This window comes from Epinephelus moara, chromosome 21, assembly GCF_006386435.1.
Source record: "Epinephelus moara isolate mb chromosome 21, YSFRI_EMoa_1.0, whole genome shotgun sequence".
NCBI classification, from domain to species: domain Eukaryota; kingdom Metazoa; phylum Chordata; class Actinopteri; order Perciformes; family Serranidae; genus Epinephelus; species Epinephelus moara.
In genome coordinates this window covers 5,435,036-5,448,097 of record NC_065526.1, presented here as the reverse complement: position 1 = coordinate 5,448,097, position 13,062 = coordinate 5,435,036, and the positions used below count along the sequence as shown (strand labels likewise).

General features: G+C 40.1%; 1 protein-coding gene across 1 annotated transcript in view; it reads right to left on the bottom strand.

The window, feature by feature from the left end:
* Nucleotides 1–2,085: 2,085 nt before the first annotated feature.
* The window catches only part of pcmtd1 (protein-L-isoaspartate (D-aspartate) O-methyltransferase domain containing 1), a 26,647-nt gene continuing 15,670 nt past the window's right edge, over nucleotides 2,086–13,062 (bottom strand). The window contains exons 4-6 of the mRNA XM_050032390.1: nucleotides 11,994–12,165; nucleotides 6,904–7,027; nucleotides 2,086–6,546 (exon numbers count right to left, since the gene is read on the bottom strand). Of these exons, the coding sequence (XP_049888347.1) occupies nucleotides 6,173–6,546; nucleotides 6,904–7,027; nucleotides 11,994–12,165 (670 nt within the window). The 3' untranslated portion in view covers nucleotides 2,086–6,172. The remainder of the gene's footprint in view (nucleotides 6,547–6,903; nucleotides 7,028–11,993; nucleotides 12,166–13,062) is intronic.

Below are 13,062 nucleotides of genomic sequence, written 5' to 3'. Positions count from 1 at the left end.
CTTTTACCTTTGTTGAGGTGTGTGACAGCAGGAAGTCTTTCAGCTCATCATGTTTGGAAACTTTATGTAGTTACAGTGCGATAGAGAGGAAGAGTGGACTAAACATGGATCAAGGAAACCTAAATGATGTGGATTGGGAATGAAGACACAGAGAAGTTGCACCTGGGGCAGACTGTCCAGGACTTCGCGGTGCACGTGGCTCACAGAGTGTCCTCACACAGGTGAGTACCATAAACACACTCATGGTGATGTTGAACTTTCTGCAGAGGAGGACTTCAGTGTTGCTAGGGGCAACGTAGCGTTGTGCACGTGCGTGTGTGCACTAAATGTGTAAAAAAAAAAAAAGTGCAGGTCTGTTTTTGTTTAATGTGTGCAGGGCCACTCCTAGACTATTGGGGCCCCAAGCAGGATTTGCTTTAGGGGCCCCTTTCTTGTGGCACTGAGCCAACTTGTGTATTGTGAATGTAAGTTTAAGCACCCATAATGTAGAAATAAGCATTTAAAAAGTGGGCTGCAGTGTTTGCAAACTGTTGAATAGCTTGTGCAGATGTGTTCCAGTTTGTGGTGACTTCCTGGTTGTTCTTTTTATTAAGTTAAATTTGTTTAACTTGTTATATCTAATACAGCCACAAAATGTGATTTTGTTAGTGTGTGGCTTGGAGTGCTTGTTTCATAGGGGACAGTAAATTACTTATTTTGATTTTATTACTTAAATTGTCTGTTAGGCCTGTCTCTGGGCATGTTGTTTGTCATTATTTGTTGGCAAAAATGGCACAAAATGTTGTCAGTTTGTGTTTAGGATGGAATTTTTATTTCATTGCCTTTTGTTCGTTTAAAAAATAAAATAAAATTGTCCTCGACCAGGGCCCCAAAGAAACTGCTTTGATCGCTTAAAGTGTTGGGTCGGCTCAGTGTGTGTGTGTGTGTGTGTGACTGGTCACGATGTGTAGTTTATACTGATGCTATGTCTGTGCTGTCTGCTTTGCTGCTGTTTTATGTTGCTGTTGATTTTACAAGAAGTGTCAGCTTATTTAATTTATGTGGTTTAATATTGCTTGATGCGCCCGCCCTGGTGTCCTGCTACTGTTTCTCTTTGTCGTCTGTCATGTTTGTGTGACTGAGTTTTGTCCTCTGTGCTGTGTTGTAATGATAATCAGTTGTGTGCAAAGTGATGTCTGTAAAGAAATCTATGTCTGGTTGTGACAGAGGGGCTCTGTGCTTTGATGTGTGGTCTATAGCCTGTGCTAGTGTCATGTTAATGCACTTTTTTATATCATGGGTCAAGGTGATCATATTTAACATCATCATCATGTACATTTTTTTCTTTTACTTTAGTAAAATGTCTTTAAAGTAACAGTCTTGTACTTGAGTAGAATATTCTAGTACTCTTTCCATGCGTGACTACACTGCACATTAAGTTGTACCTCTCATATAGCTCTAATGCATACACACAGTGCAATGTTAGTGTTAAAAATAATAAAATATGACCCTGAGGATGTCGTCTTGGTGTCATCAGGTTTATCCTAGCCTGGGGTTAAGATTTAAAACCGCAGGAAACCTGCATGTTATGCAAGAAGCTATTGAGTTGCACTATAAAAACAGCTGGATCAGCAGCTTCTGTTTCCATCAAAACATTATTTTGCTCATGTTACCTCGCTGTTTCCTGCAGTCAAAGGTGGGAGAGTTATGTCAGACATCAAGCCCATAACACTATAAATTATTAATGCACATGGCCTTGGGTTTTATGTGCAGATAAAGGCCTGTTTACTTGTTTCAGGTCGTTGCGGCAAATCCACAGATCTGTAAGAAAAGCCATTAAGTGAGGGTCAATGGAAACTCTTTCTCTGTGTTATCAATAAAACGTAGCAGTGACAAAAACAAAAAAGGTCATTGCACGCTTGCCAAGAATGCCAGACTGGCACTTTAACTGCTGTTTGTGCTTCCTATCTGCTCGCAATAACGACTCATTTGACTCCTTGACCACGTCGCACGTCGGGGAACAAAACCATCTGACAAAACAAGACACACACACACATTCTCTCACACACACACAAAACAGTTACAATGATTAGAGGAGGCATAATGTGATTGTGACCTTTATTTTGTGCCAAACATTTACGGAGAAACAACACATTTTCAAGATGAACTGCACACACTATGAGAAATCATCCTAGGCCTGATAAACAGTAACAGAACTGTTTTGGCTCTTAACAAATTAACTTAATATAAAAGCACAGAATTGGTTATGACTTGGTCTTTACCGGGTGCCATTTTTGTAGTCGAATCTCATCCACATTTAACGTAATCACAGCAGTCCCATTAACTTTGGTGCAAGGCGTGACCTGAGAGTCGAGGTTGTAGGTCCCCTGCTTTCAATATTTAATGTGCTCTCTAATTAGCAATTACATTTTAGATAATGGTATATAAACTTTTGCATGCCTGTGATCGCTCATGAGAATTTTAATGGATACTACGCAAATCAAATGGGACTATGTTGTTATTGATAATTATGAGCTGGGAAATTATTCCATTATTGCTTACTTGCAAAGCTTTCCGATGAATGTAAAAAAAGAAATAAAACAAAAAACCTTACATAAAGTAAATGTTACCTCTTCACACACAAAAACTACTAATAGAATAATCACTCCCGTTTTCAAACAAAATATTTTTCATTACACCAGAACAAAATGAAGACCTATAGCACTAATATATCTTATCTATTTAACAGACAGCAGTGGAGTTTTGATCTACAGAGTTCCCAGTGTCAAGATACAGTACAGCAAGAGGGCGCTACAACAAACCAAATGCAAATTAAACTGTATGCAGAATCATATGATAATACATATATATCACTTTTATATTGAATAGAATTAATATCAACAACATTCAACTCAGCTTTTGGAATACTAAATGACGCATTCAAAGTAAGATGAACGAAATCTTCAAAGTCTGTGTGACTGTAAAGCATGAAGAAAAAGTGACATCTATCAGTGATGTGCTGTTTTTCTTTTTTTCCGCCTTGGAATGTTTTTTTGTAGAAATATACCATCGTTTGGGTAAATCTGCTGTGCCAGGAAGCTCACAGAAGTCCTAATGTGATGGGGTATGTTGGCACTTAAAAGCCATCACTATCAGGGAAGTTCTGCAAGCAAATTGTACTTTGATTAAACAGGATTTACATTACAACAAGTCCAGTCCACTGTACAAATTATATTCTTTTTTTTTTTTTTCACATGAGGACTGCGACTTAAGGTGCTTTGTTGGACACGTCTAAAGTCCAGGATACAAAAGGCTTCAAAATCCTCAGTGATTCTGATTTGCATTGCTGTTGATAAAAAAAAGCAGTACTATACAGAATTTGAGATTTGTCTCAAGGCCATCTAATTGATTAAAATTTAAACTCTTTTCTCCTTTAGTCAAAACATTTCCGCACTTGATCACCTGGGACATCACCTCCAGTGACCATAAGATGTGAAGTAAAGTCAGGAAACACCCAACACATATACAGTATATTCATGCATTATTGACAAACATCTCCCCTTTACCAGTTCCCTCTAAAGCAAAGCTGAAAATGTGACCCACCAGTGAACACCCGTCATCGGTTTGATCGCTATCCCAAACCTCTGATATGATTAATCAATATACTATTCGCATCAACAATGGAAGGGAAATCATGGAGAGGAGAGGGCCTACAACACCTTATCATATCAAGTAGGATGTCGGTTACTCGTATGCAAAGTGAGGAAACAAGTATGTAAACACCCTGTAGAAAAAGTTACATTAAAAGGTGCCCTGTAGAAAAATGAATCCTATCTCTGAATGATCTCTCGTAATAAGAAGGTACAAAACACGTAGACTGGAAACGAAATATCAACAAGAGTAATGACATAAGTGCCCAATTCATGATTATGCAAGAATGTCTTACTCTTTAAGAAGGTATACTATGCAGGATTTTCCTATGAAACAATGTATATAGTCTTATTCCTCTCAATCATCACTCGTGACCTACTACAAGTGTGTAGCGGTGTATTAATCTGCAGAGACTCTGCCGTCTGCCTGTATTTTCTTTCTATTTTGCTGTGTTCGAGGCATTCCTCAGCACAGCGCACAAGTGAGGTCGGGACTTTATAAAAAGGTGGCGACCAGGTAGTAGCAGCATGCATCCGAGAAGAAGCTAAGAAGATCGTGGAGGAAAAAGTATCGCGGGGGAAAAAAGACGCAACTATAAAGAGGGGAAATGCTAAGTATGCAAAGCTCGTTCTGAAGTGAAAGTAAATCTGTGGTTAGCCTTAACTTTAACTTAAACTGACGAGCACTTGAGGAGGGGATGGGGATGAAAGGCAATGTAGAGTTGGCCTGTTTTCTGTTGGACAGGTAGGTGCTGCAGTTAGCTTAGTTAGCATGCTAAAGTATCATTACAACAAATAATGTTCCTACAGTAGTCTGCAGTGTACGCACAAGCTGTGTAGGGAGGAGTGGCCAAGCTTGAATGTTATTTACAAACTACAGATGTCAGTTTTGGTTCATTTTGCGTTCAACAGCCCTAAACCCACGAATGTGGGAAAAACCAGAGGCCTTTTATCGAGTCTGGTGCTCCATTGTGCTCCATTTAGAGCTGCATGTTGAAGCGCTTTTCATGTATAGATGGTGAAATTTTTTTGTTTTGTGTTATAAAAGTTTGGCCTTCTATTTTATTTTCTGTTGGCTTTGCTGACGACAGCCGGCTAGCTGTGCTAACATGCGGAAACTGCCACTGCCCACCCTCCGTTCTCCACTGGTTAGCTAACAGAGCTGGCTAGCAGCACCACTCATATAGCGACTAATGCTAATATGCTATTCCAAAGGTGAGATGTGTTGCTAAAGAAACATGGTAGCCACCCTTAAGTGCTCCCCAAGATCACCCCGGTGAGTAAGCAGCTTCATTTTGAGCGCCTTTAGCATTGTTAACTATGCTATCAACACTAGTCATGCTGACACTGCTAACACTGCTAACAATGCTAAATGGTGACCTGAAGGGAGACTGGAGTGACCTGGGGGGACACTGGAGGGTCGGCACCAAGCCCCCAGGAAGTGCGCCAGACTTTGAGGCCAATTTTCATAGTGGCCTAACAGTGGTACTGCAATATTTGGGGCTTGTCACATGATGCTCTGCAGACCATAAAGACTTGTTCCCATTGACTTACAAGGTAAAAGAGACACCTGTATACAGTCGATACTTTTTCTTTTAGCATCACAACCACTGCAAAATTTCACTTTCAGGATTTGATTCACTCTGTCCGATATCACTTTGAAAGTCTTGTGCCTTGGTCGCACTCGGCCGCGGATCATCAGGGTAATAACATATGTAGCAGTTGAACCATTTTGGCCTCATGCACCACTGAACAACTCTCATAGGAATGTACCGTGTTCAACACTGTACCCAGTTCTCCTTAAACATCCATGTTAGGCAAAATGTTTCCACAGCAACACTGTCGGGTGGAGACAGCATTACTAGCGCTAACTGCCAAATGATTGGCGCTACTAGCTAGCTCCCACCCAACCTGAGTGGTGAGCAAAATTAACCTATAGACCAACATGCGTAACCGGTCAAAAATATTCTTAACCAAATAATGGTTAACCATTGACATCCCTATTACAACCAGTAACCGACACTTCCTGCAGAGTATACCTTTGACTCAGAATGGGAGGATGTGGCCTTATTTACCCTTAGGTGTCTTTAACTCCTTTTCTGGTGACCATTAAATCATCAGACGCTGATTGTAAGTTAAAGCTTCTAAAAAGGCTGCAATAAAAGTCTTCATCTTAGCATGATCATATTTTAACAAATATAATAAGAACTTTGTTTTTTTATACAATTTTTTATATCTGCACATTTCTGCAGAAATCCTGACATTGTGATAAAATCTGAATCTCAAAACGGGCTTCTGAAACTATGTCCATTTAGTATACTTTTTACATCGTTTTTTGATATACAAATCAAAAGAAAATGTCAATAAAAACTAACTTGTGACAATCATAACATTATTATCCAATATTATCTATGACGTCTCGTTCTATTACAGTTTTGCCATCAAGATTTAATGGAAATAATGCTACATTTGTACTGAAAAGGGTGAAGAAAAGCATCTCAGCAGGCGCTGCACCCAGTAAGAGTGGATATCGAGTTAATCAGTCATTTCTCTCTGTAATACAGCAAATATGTCTTAAGTGACTCAGGCAGTGGTAACGCCATTATTTGGTCTCTCAACATGTTCACTTGCTTGATGATTTCAATGTCGCCAATGTCTCTTTCCTCCTCCTCCTCCACTTCCTTGTGTTCCTCCTCAGTGTGCTCCTCCTCCTCACTCTCCACCATTTGGGGGATCAGCTGGTTGCCTACAAAAACGTAGGTGCTGATGCGTCGCCGTCGGCAGCGCCTGCGTTTGCGCTTCTGGGGAACTCTTTGCACCATCCCCTTCCCCTGGCTGTCCTCGTTGGCCAGGTTTCTCAGAGTGCGGCGGATGTAGATCCGAGACAGGTCCTGAAGGCTGCGGACAGTCACTGGGGCTGAGGACAAATAGAGATGACACAGTCCTTCAGGGCAATGCGCCACAACAATAAGAATAGTCCATACAACTGCACCAGTCCTTCAACTAGGGCAGCATAAACAAGTGAAGCTGTCAGAGAGAGAACTGTGTCTCAGTATTTCAAGGAAAAGGGAACAACTGGCTCTATGGAGCAGCTGCAGGGCGAGCTTCTAATGTCAAAGCGAATACTGCTGCAGGAATTGTCTCGTCACATCACTTTGAATGTACTGTCTGACTTTGAAATATTGCCTGCTTTACACTTCAAGACCGGTTAGGCATAATAAAACACAAAGTTTTTTTGTTTTTGTTTTTGTTTTGCTGAGACTGGAGAACTTACGCAGCTGGACAGCGTCATGCTTCTCTCCATCAGCTCTGCTCTGCTGGACCAAGGGGGCAAAGGACACCGCCAAGATGTTTTTGCTCTCCCATGTGCACTGGCCAGTCCTGGTTATCTGGGTCAGCTGCATAAAGAGACAAAACCTGAACTCAACACTTAAAATAAAATGTGAAATACTGTGTGACACTGGGGAGCAAGAACTCAGGGCCTAAACCAGAAGAGTTTCTCCACAATATATATATTTATTATTGCTTACTGTGCATTTTTGGGAATTTGCCACCTGAGTAGAGATGATTCTTTTGGGGACGTGTCTGTTTGATTCTCTACAGATACACTGTTGCAATTATCTCTGTATAAATAAAAGTGTTTGCTTATTAAACATTCACACCTCTAATGATGTTATTCCAAAATCCACCTGTTCAGTTCACAGTGTAAAGATAAATCGTGCCCCTGGAGGAGACATGAGCACCCTTACATTTGCATACATGCTGTTGTATCAAACTGGTGCATGAAACTCTTTCCACACCTGCTTTGTACGTGAGCAAATTACTGCCAATGGGCCTAAAGAACAATGTTAACAGGCTTTGACTCAAGTCTGAGCATCAACAAGACAGTGAAATTGCTTTTCATAGGCAACGACCTTTCCAAAAGTCCAAGGTGACGTCTTAAAATGTCTTGTTTTGTCACACACAGTTAGTTATTAAGTTTATTATAATGTAAGACTATGAAAAGCACTGACATTTGAGAAGCCAGAGCCTTAAATGTTTGTCATTTTTGCTTGGAAAAATGACCGAAACGATTCTTCAATTTTTAAGAGTGGCCAATTAATTCTGCCAATTGACTAATTAATGATCCAACTAACCGTTTAAGTTATACTACACAGTACATCATCACATCACCCACCCCTATCAAACGCATCATCAATGTGAGAGAGAAAATGTGAGATGTGGTCCTGAGGAATCGACAAATATCTGGTGGCTCAGGCCATAACAAGTAATTACCAGTCCACAGCATGACGGTTATCAAAACACAATTAAAGCACATGACGCTATGGATGCATAGTAATAAAGGGAGCGTGTGTCTTAGGGGGAGGTGTAGTGGTTTCGGGGGAGCATTCAAGTGGCACACAACAGGTCCATTAATATCAGCAGATACTGAAGCTGCCTTGAAAGCAAATGTACGGTTTATCCGATCATAGTCATGTTTAATGTACTTCATTTAACACGATACTGCTCTTTTTTCTTTCGATAAAGCCTTAATATAGACGTGTACATTTTTTTTCTATTTAAACTGGGCACGTTAAAATTGTATCTTGATTAAGGGTCATAAATGCATTCCTGAGGATACACATTAAGATCCTTTTTATGTTATTCCTACCTTTTAGATAGAACTTTTGTGGTCACCATAGGTCATAACACATCCTCGAAAACTCAGATTACCTGTGGTGTACCGCAAGGTTCAATTTTAGGTCCAATTTTATTTTCTATTTATATGCTTCCGCTCGGTCAGATCATCCGCTGCCACAATGTGTCTTTCCATTGCTATGCGGACAACACACAGATATACCTCCCGCTGAGACCGGATGACCCAAGAAGCCTAGCTGCTGTGTTAGATTGTCTCAACGATATCAACTGTTGGATGGCCCAAAACTTTCTTCAATTCAATAACTCCAAATTTTGAAATCATACTGTTCACTCCCCCAAACTGCACCAGTCCCATTGAAAATAGCCTTGGTCCCCTGTCTGTTAACGTCAGATCCGCAGCCAGAAACTTAGGAGTAATATTCGATCCAGACCTCAACTTCCAACCTCATATCAATAAAGTTGTCCAGTCCTGCTTCCATCAGTTAAGAACTATTTCCAAAATCAAACCCATGCTCCCACATTCTGACTTAGAAAAAATAATCCACGCATTCATCTTCTCCAGACTCGATTACTGTAACTCACTCCTCTCTGGCATGAACCATAAATCACTCTCCCGCCTCCAACTGGTCCAGAACGCAGCAGCTAGGCTTCTTACTGGTTTTAACAGATGGCATCACATCACCCCAATCCTGGCTTCCCTCCATTGGCTCCCTGTGCATTTTAGAATTGATTTTAAGATTTTACTGATCACTTTTAAAGCCCGTCTGGGTCTGGCCCCAAGTTACATAGCAGAAATGTTGACCCCATATGAGCCAGTACGCAGCCTTAGATCCTTAGATTATTTTATTCTATTCCTTTTAATTGTTTATTCTTTGTTATTCTGTTGTCATTATGCAATGTTGTCTTTTTATCCATCTATTTTTTTGTTTCTAGTATTTACAAATAATAGTTTTATTGCCTTTATTGTTCTTATCTCTTTTAACATTCTGTCTTTATCATTCTGTCTGTGTTTTGCTTAGCTTCACCTCAATTTTAGCTTAATTTTGTCCTGCTTTTGTTTGCCCTCACTGTTTTGACTCTCTGTTGCTATAGATATCCTGCGTTTGCTTTGTTTGTCAAAGCACTTTGTAAACTTTTGTTTTTAAAGGTGCTATATAAATAAAGTTATTATTATTATTATTATTATTATGTTGTTGTTCTTGAGAGCATCTACCAGCATAAACATAAAGACAGTATATCTGAAGATGACATCTATAGCATGCAGTGCATTACATTAGAACTATAGAAATGGAATGACAGTAGAACAAACATTCTTAATCAAATCAGTATTGCAGGATGATGGCGGACATTTCTATGTGCACTGTTGCTGTTGCAACCATCGTAGCCAGCTAATGTCCATAGAAACATACGTTTTGACAAACCGACTGGCAGTAAATCGCAAACTCAGGTTTTGCAGTACGACGACCAAGCAGTTGAGTAGTACTTTTCAAATAAGCAATCCATTACTTTTAAAACATGACTATATTTGTAATTTCCCTGTTTCTTTGGCTGGGCGATATGAACTCAAATCAAAATTGCAATTTTTGAACATTTTACCTTGAGTACGATTTTGCTTTTTGCCCTCAGAGTTCATTGACAAGGTCTGTACTGTAAATATGCTCAACTACTACAGCTAGGATGTTTCCTCTAATGAAAGAGTGCATATGTTATCTTCTGATTTAAAACAATTGAAGGAAACGCACAGATGAGCTGTTTATGGTTATTTATTGAATAATATGATATTTTGAATACTGCGTGGCCTTTGTAAATGAGTTGTGTTATGGAGAGCTGCTTTGTGGAGGCACTTGTTGCTGGCCGCTTGTGAGTCTCTTTCTTTTTTTTTTTTAGTTGTGCACGGTTCATATTCAGTAACGTGATTGTGCTCCAGGTGCTGAAACATATTGGTGGTGTTAAAAACAATTTTCCGCAGTGTTCACATTTTATTTCTTTCTGTTTGGTGTCGTCTTTACAAAATCCAAAATGAATCCAAATGACGGACATGGCATTTCTCTTTGGTACAAGCTGCTCTAGTTGCTCAGTTGGCTCGGTGTTTGAGTTCTCCATGTTGCTTCCAGGTCATGGACTGGACGGGGCGGAGTCACATGACTACAGTCGTACATTTTTAAGGGGACAGTATATGAACACACACACTTGGGTTAAAAAAAAAACGAAATTACTGACGTGGGCAAGATTATGTCGGTTAGAGGTTCTGAATGTTGGGTTCGATTGATTTTCAATTAATTGCCCAGCCTTAGTTGAAACATGATGTTATGTTACTGTAGCTGCCTCTGAAGAAAAACTGAGAGCCGCTGCTCAGTGGCTGAGAGGCAGAGACCACGGGGATGAGCATCATGCATATCAGAGTTTTTTTTACATCTAACTCAGTGTTTTAAAGGTTCATTTTGACTAAACCAGAGTTGGAGACTGTTTAACTAACTAGATGAATAACAAGACTAAATTAGACTGTTTCAGTGTGTTTTATTTTGTTTCTGTCGACTTTACATGAAATGAGTTAACAAGGCAGTTAAGCTGAGGTTAAAGTTAGTCGGGGGAAATCAAGAAACTTGGATTGGATAGGTGTAAGCGTTGGCCAAACATAGTTCTCAAACTGTTGACTGCGACACTTGACGGCCCTACTGACGTGTGTTGTCACCATAGCAACGAAAAACTATCACCAATTTCTTTTGTCCTACTCAAATGACCACAGCAAACAGTTCAATGCTCTTTCTACTTTATCTACCTCTATGATTCCAACTATATATGACAAACAAGATGAGTGGTACTTCTTCACATTAGTTCCCAGCCATGTCTTTGAAGATACTCAATCATACGGTACGTCAGCATGTTTAGAAAGCTCTGTTCTCCTCATACGACACGTTTCATGTTTGTGTACTCTGGAGAGTAATTTTACAGAGCTCTTCTTTTTTGGTGGTAGAGAGCTGTGGCTTGGGACTGATGAAAGGCCACAACAAAGACGACAAAAAAAAAGCTGAAATTATTAGCATTAGCGTGGACATGCGTAAGTGGATTTGGCTTGCAGGGCTTTCATGCTGTTTAGATCTTACAAAGTTTTCTGATCAAAATTATGTGTAATTATTTTCTCCGTCATGATTCATAAGTGTGTGCAGGCTGTTTTCGTTTTCACTAAAGCCTTCTACCTTCTTTAAAAACAGCATACCATTTGACTGATTTCTTTTAAGTATATTGCACTCTCTGAACTCCAGAATACACTGAGGCCTTAAATAACTGACAACATAATCCAAATATCTAAATCTCGGGTCACACTTTTGAATCTTAGTCAAGCTTTGCTGCACTTCAGCTCCTTTTCCCTTTAAATTGCTTAAATTGCCCCAAATCCTTGACCATGAATCTGTCAGGTTCTCACTGGAAAAAGTTCTTACCAACTATTTTCTCCACCACCTCCCCAGAATATTCGAAATGCCAGCTTACATGCCCCACAGTCTGTCCACACTCACACACCCACCATTTTAAATAAAACATTTATTTATACAGTCCCGTGTGTGCTCAAATCCAGGGGCAGTTGTGGCTCAATAATGCACGTGAAAGTTGCATAACCACTCTTGTAGGTCAAAGCCATTTTACCGTGTTTTCCCTCGTTTGTTAGCATTTTGAATAGCAACCACGATGTGTTGATTCTGTATCACTGTGAAGTCTCGCAGCACTTACCTGATCCTCTATTGGCATCACTAGAATGCCTCCAATTTTGAGCAGTACTTTCATGTAATTTTCATGGTCTTTCTGGACTCCGGCGCCGCAATAGATGCGATCGTATTGGTGACTGTCGGTTGAGATTTCAAGGCAATTCCCCACCACAAAGACAGGCTCACAGATCTCAAACCTGTGAAAGAATAACAAGTATAGTGGAAAAAATGCATTAAGCAACACTGGAGAACAGGTTTTTTTTTTTTCTTTCTTTCACGCTCATCCTCACATTTGTGAGCTGTGACTGAATTATGCAGATGAGATGAGTATAATTAGAGAGGTTTAAATGTATTTAATTTGCAAGACAAAGTCTTATGGTCCACAACACCAAAACCAGCAGGTAAAACTGCCTGTAGTGTGAACACATACGGTTTTTGTTTAGAATACGCTAATAATCTAATAAGGCTCGCTATTTAAGACCTTATATCTTTTGTTAATTAATTGTTGTTTTTAAACGAAATAAACAAACATGATATAACATTAGTGAGTTTTCAAGGTGCTGGTAGACAGATTCGGTTACCTTCACATAGAGCCAGGCTAGCTGCTTCCCTGTTTCCACTCTTTATGCCAACCAGTTCAACCAGCTGCTGACTTATAATCTACAGACAGATTTGAGATTTCTGTCGATCTTCTCATCTAACTCTCCAGGACTTCTGACACATTCAGCTGTTTGTGGCGGCCCACCACAGTTAAAAGATCTGCCGCCACGTTGGAGCTGGACTGTTCATTAAGCTCTGTTTCCACCGAGCAGTTCAGAACGCCCTTTTTTCCGTATCCACTGTGAAAAGTTGTGGATGGTACCCATATAACCGTTCTGTACCGTCTCCATGTTTGGTCCCCCCTCTGTTGGGGTACCTAACACACAGATCTGGCACTAAAAGGTGGAGCTGTGAACACTGCAGTCTGATTGGTCAATAGAGGACGGTCACTCTGCTCAGGGCTGAGTTGTGTCTGGTTCTGAACCCCTGAGCTTGCCTGAGAAGGACTAAATGCACAAACCCAATATTTTTAAATATCCCATGGAGAGAGACTC